Here is a 5,015-nt window from a genome sequence, read left to right on the forward strand (position 1 = left end):
CAAGCCGTTGCAACTTCACGGCAGTTTACAATTCGGTTATCAGTTGCAGCAGATATCCAAAACCGAACTGTTTACGCGCCCTACTGAGTTTGAGCTCGTGAAAACCTACGCCATCCACGCGCACGGCTGCAAGGCTGTTGCCTCGCCCGAAACCTGGTGCTAAATTACAAGTTGCGAAGTCGCACTTCCTTAACGTGAAGATCACCAAGGGTGCAATCCCTGCATAGATGTACACATGTACTTCTAGTATACAGTTACTTGGATGGCTGACGCGAAACTCAGGGAAGTATTGCGTGTATACGCGCGCGCGCGCGCGTCATAGATTGCATCGGAGAGGTTAAGCTGCACCCTCAGGAGATTTCCACACGCGTCAGAAAAGCTGCGGCTTCGAGGCAAGAAGGCGTCATTGAATGGGAGCCGGGGATACACTTAAAATATGATTCATCGCGTATCCATTGGAAATCGGGGACCAAGACCCCGCTTCAACCCTAACCACAAGGGTGATCGATCCCATATATGCATTGAACGTTGAAGTTGCAAAGCAAGCAGCATGCTTCTGTGAATACCAGTTGGGGTTCCACGACTGATCTCATGCGACCAACATGCTTATGCTACTCGTTCGTAAGACTTCCAGGAGTGTAGTTAAAGGAATATCCACATTAGGATGTCAAATCACACGTAGAAACGTACGTTCAAGTTTATTGACATGTTACATTTGTGAATACATTGCAGTCATTCCGAGTCGTGCAGCCACCCAGACTAAATTTTCCAGAAAACTAACAGATAACCATGTTATGAGGAAAAATTAAAGGAACGCTTTAAGGGCCTCGTCCTTCGCGATGTATTGCTCGAGATTGGCAGCATTTGGGTTAGCTCGTTTCGAAAGTTTCGCATCTCGAATCAACCTAGAATGCATAAGCTCTAGTTCAGAGGAGGCACACGTCTTGAAACTCTGGAAGTCTTACCCTTTCTCGATAACGTACTTGTTGCTGCAGTTGATATATAGTCAATTTGCGGATCGCAGATTTCACACAAAGGTCTCCACTTACTTCAACCAAAGCTCATCGCCAATTACATCACGGTACTCCTTGCTGTGGAATTGCTCATGGGTGACTTTGTTGAGAACAACACTCTTCGCCGTCTTCTTTTTAAGAGCTTCTACGAGTTCCACTGGTGTGTACGAACTTCCGTAAGCCTCAGCCCTCTTGCCTATAATTGTCGAAAGGTTCAGAATCAGCTCTCAGGTTGGGTGCATTCCGGACGACGTACCGATCCACTCATTTGGGTTTTTGAGGATATTCTTCACCTGTAAAAGTGATCATTCGTATGAAATAATGTGCCATAGCAGCGAGGCGAATACCCATTCTCCAGTCTCACTGGCATCATACGAAGGAAGGAGTACGTCGGAAGGAATCGGGATGTCAACTTTGAGGTTTCTCCTTCCTTCTTCAACCACTGGACGAGAACGACAGTCAAAAACATCTGCGAAATCAATGCGAATGTGGAAAACACGCACCCCAAACTTGGTTAGGTTGTTGAAGTAGACACTCGTAAACAGTAGTGTCGTAGGAACTTTCTTCGTCTGGATGTATTTGTCCACTACACATCAGACAGCGTTTATATGGACGGGATTTCGAATGAAGATACATATGAACCGTACCAGCAGCTTTGCTCTGTTAATGAACATTAGATGGTTGATCAGAGCGGGTGCTACGGTTACGTACCGCGAAGTGAAATACGTGCAGATTGGCGTTCGAAGTATCGTCCAGCGTGCTGAGTACCATCCAATTAGACGTATGGGATGCGCAAGCAGATTCACTCCATACCTCCAGATCAGGTGCTTGATTCCTTCTGCTTCGGCAGCATCAACGATATTCTTCCCGTGTTGAGTCTCATGATCGCGGGATTTGGCCTGATCAAACTTGTCAACACCAAGGTACACAGTCCAAACTTATAGCCATTGGCAGTCAGCAACATTCCACATTGCTCGTGCATCTGCTCACAATCTGATATGGAATGCATCGATCAATGGAACATCGATCGATCGATGACAACTGTTTCCAGCTCACCGTAACACCAAAAACGCCATATGCGCCTCTGAAAGCCTTTTTAAGCGACTCGACATCCTCGAGATCGGCGGAAACGACTTCGGCGCCAGCCGCTTTGAGATTCGCGGCCGCGTCGCTGTTTGCGTTGCGGGTGAGGGCTCGAACAGCAAAGGTTCCTTCCGCGAGGAGGGAACTAACTACGCTGCCCCCCTGCAATCCGGTGCTTCCGAGAACAGCGATAACTTTCTTGTCACTAGACATTATTGGATCGTTGAAGGGTAAGAGATTGAATCAAGGCAGACTCTGAGGGAAGGTGTGCCAGTTGACGCTCCTTTTATACCTTTTTCACCGTAGCCATGGTCATGTTGTCATACCTGAAATAGATTCGTATTAAATCTTTGGTAGGTCAGTCACAACGCAAAAACATCCACCTTACCATTAATTGGGATGTGTACGTTATTGACCCTTCCAACGTCCTGCCTAGATTACTCAGCCTATCAGTCACTAGTTCCAATTTCTGAAGTGCCCAGGCTCGTACGGATCACAACTTGTCACGACATTATTAATCATGCCGCTGCAGACAGTGCACCTTCCCCAGTCGCTCACCAAGGTTTAGCGAGTTCGCAACCTGCCTTGCATCCGGAAACCGGGGACGAGTCGTCTGATGCCGCCGTATCTCATAATTGCGATACGCGAGGAATACAATAGTGACGTCAGTCAACGCCATAGCAGGCATGAGTATATGATCTCTCATCTCAACCTCGGTCAGGGAAACCGCTAGGCCACTCTCCTGGTAGCCCACACGCCCTTCACTTCCAAGGACAAATGAGGCAAATGAATACCGCAATGACACGTCGTCGTTCAAGCGAGGCTGATCACATCGTCGGTCAGCGTTACGTAATTATTTTCCAGCTATTCAGCTGGTGAACAAGCGGCTCTCTTTAGCCAGATCGCTGTTGCGAATATTCTTCCATCACGATGTGCATTCTCATCGGAGTTCGGACTTGCGATATCGTAAACCTGTACTAATCCACTTATGCGATATCGAGAAGCGATCAAGAGACTCCTTCGTCCAAGGGTATCGATAGATCCAAGTTGTTGGCACGCCCATGAGCTCTGTGGTCAAAGGCTTCGGTGCAACTCAGACTCCTCTCAGGCTGTCCCGTACGAGTAAAAGACATTTTGCTGCATTCGCCATGACTTAGCCATCAGGTTCAAATTTTTGGGGAAGGCTGGCATTCTTCAAGCCGTCACCAACTTCAACTTCAGTTCAGTGCGGAACCTTCGAACCCACTTCATCAAGGCGTGGCCGGAAACTGATGCCCTGCCAGCAGGAACAATCGGTCAAGGATGCGACAAAACCGTTCTCCTTGATGAGTTAGTTCGCCCTCAGCGGTGGACGATAAAGTAGCTCCAAACTCGAGAAGGCGCGTCGGACTGTCGTTCAAGCATCGGGAGGGCCAGAAAAAAATGATATATCGAAAATTGCTCAAGATGCCCTGGCGTGAAACTTCGTTGGTTACTTTGTTCTTGTCCTAAGCGAACCCTTGCTGGAATATTGTGTTTCCGTTGAGAGTGACCACGCGTGATATGACATTCCAACCACAAACAGGGTTCCATTGACAGCTGCTGTCGAGGCAACCAAGTTGTCTTCCATATATTTCCCGATGGCAGGTGCTGCAATTGAACAAGCTCCAATTTGATTTTTTTTTTAATTTTTTTTATCTCTCACCAACCAACGGCGTGCCCCTTACTTACTGCGGTGGCCTTGCTGATCTGCATTCCGTTTTTGGAACTCTCTCCGACTCCTCGGGAGGGTGCGATGGCCGAAAGGAATGTTGCGACTCTCCTCTCAAGTTGTTTTCATTGCACGCAGAAGCCCTTATGTTTAACGTTTAACTTTGTTTGTCCCAACGTTCAAATGTTTGTTTACAATGCAGTCATACTACGTAGCCGAGTTCAAGTGCAGCCCCACCCCAGAGTACCACACTTTCTCTTAACCAACAGAATACCAAACCAACCTCCCCAGGCCTATTGCGAGCTTACGAGGCAAAGAAGGCTTTCAGGCTCTCGTCCTTTTCGACGAATTGCTCTAGGTTTAGAGCATTTGGGTTGATCCGCTTCGAGAGTTCCGCATTTCGAATCAATCTGAAGTGGCACGGCAGGTTCAGAGAAGGGGCAAAAAAAAAATTCAAATGACTCCTTACGCTTTATCGACAATGTACTTGTTGCTGTAAGTCGGTATTTATTAGTAAAAAAAAATTTTCAGATCGTATAAAGTTTTTACACAAAAAAAAAATCCTTTTCACTTACTTCAACCAGAGCTCAGGGCCAACTGCTTTACGATACTCATCAAGGTGGAACTGTTCGTGAGTGATTTTGTTTAAAACGACATTTTTCCCCGTCTTCTTTCTGAGAGCCTCTGCGACTTCCTCTGATGTGTTCGTACTTCCATAAGCTTCGGCCCTTTTACCTGTAAATTTGTTTGTCCCAAGGGAGGGAAAGAAGGGGGGGAAGGGGGGTCAAGATCATTTCCGATCCATAAATCCTGGTCCGTGCCACATACCGATCCATTCATCTGGGTTTTTGAAAATGGGCAAGACCTGTGAAAAGTGATTATTCGTATAAAATAATATTGTGCTGATGACAGCGATGCGATTACCCAATCTCCAGTTCCATGCGCATCATACCAAGGGATAGGTACGTTAGAAGGAATTGAGATGTCAAGTTTGATAGTATCCCCTTCCTTTTTCAACCACTGGGAGAAAAGTTTGGAGTCAAAAATGGGTAAAATTTAGTGCGAGCGTCCAAAAAAACACGCACCCCAGGGATCTTGATTAGGTTACTGAAGTAGACGCTCGTAAACAGGAATGTCGCGGGAATCTTCTTCTCCACGATGTATTTGTCCACTACGGGTCACGTCGGACGGTGTTCATGTGAAGAAGATAGATGAACCCGTACCAGCGG

At 46.9% G+C, this 5,015-nt stretch overlaps 1 protein-coding gene across 1 annotated transcript; it reads right to left on the reverse strand.

Annotated features, from left to right (window-relative positions):
- Positions 1-805: 805 nt before the first annotated feature.
- EI90DRAFT_3141505 (uncharacterized protein) lies at positions 806-2,309 on the reverse strand (the record flags this gene model as incomplete). Its single annotated transcript, XM_039064980.1, has 9 exons — positions 806-905; positions 966-989; positions 1,050-1,209; positions 1,270-1,306; positions 1,361-1,599; positions 1,661-1,673; positions 1,725-1,773; positions 1,827-1,912; positions 2,070-2,309. 9 exons carry the CDS (start codon positions 2,307-2,309, stop codon positions 806-808), a joined length of 948 nt encoding a protein of 315 aa, XP_038907383.1.
- Between the last annotated feature and the right edge of the window lie 2,706 nt (positions 2,310-5,015).

This window comes from Cantharellus anzutake, assembly GCF_015039405.1.
Source record: "Cantharellus anzutake strain C23 chromosome Unknown EI90scaffold_394, whole genome shotgun sequence".
NCBI classification, from domain to species: Eukaryota; Fungi; Basidiomycota; class Agaricomycetes; order Cantharellales; family Hydnaceae; genus Cantharellus; species Cantharellus anzutake.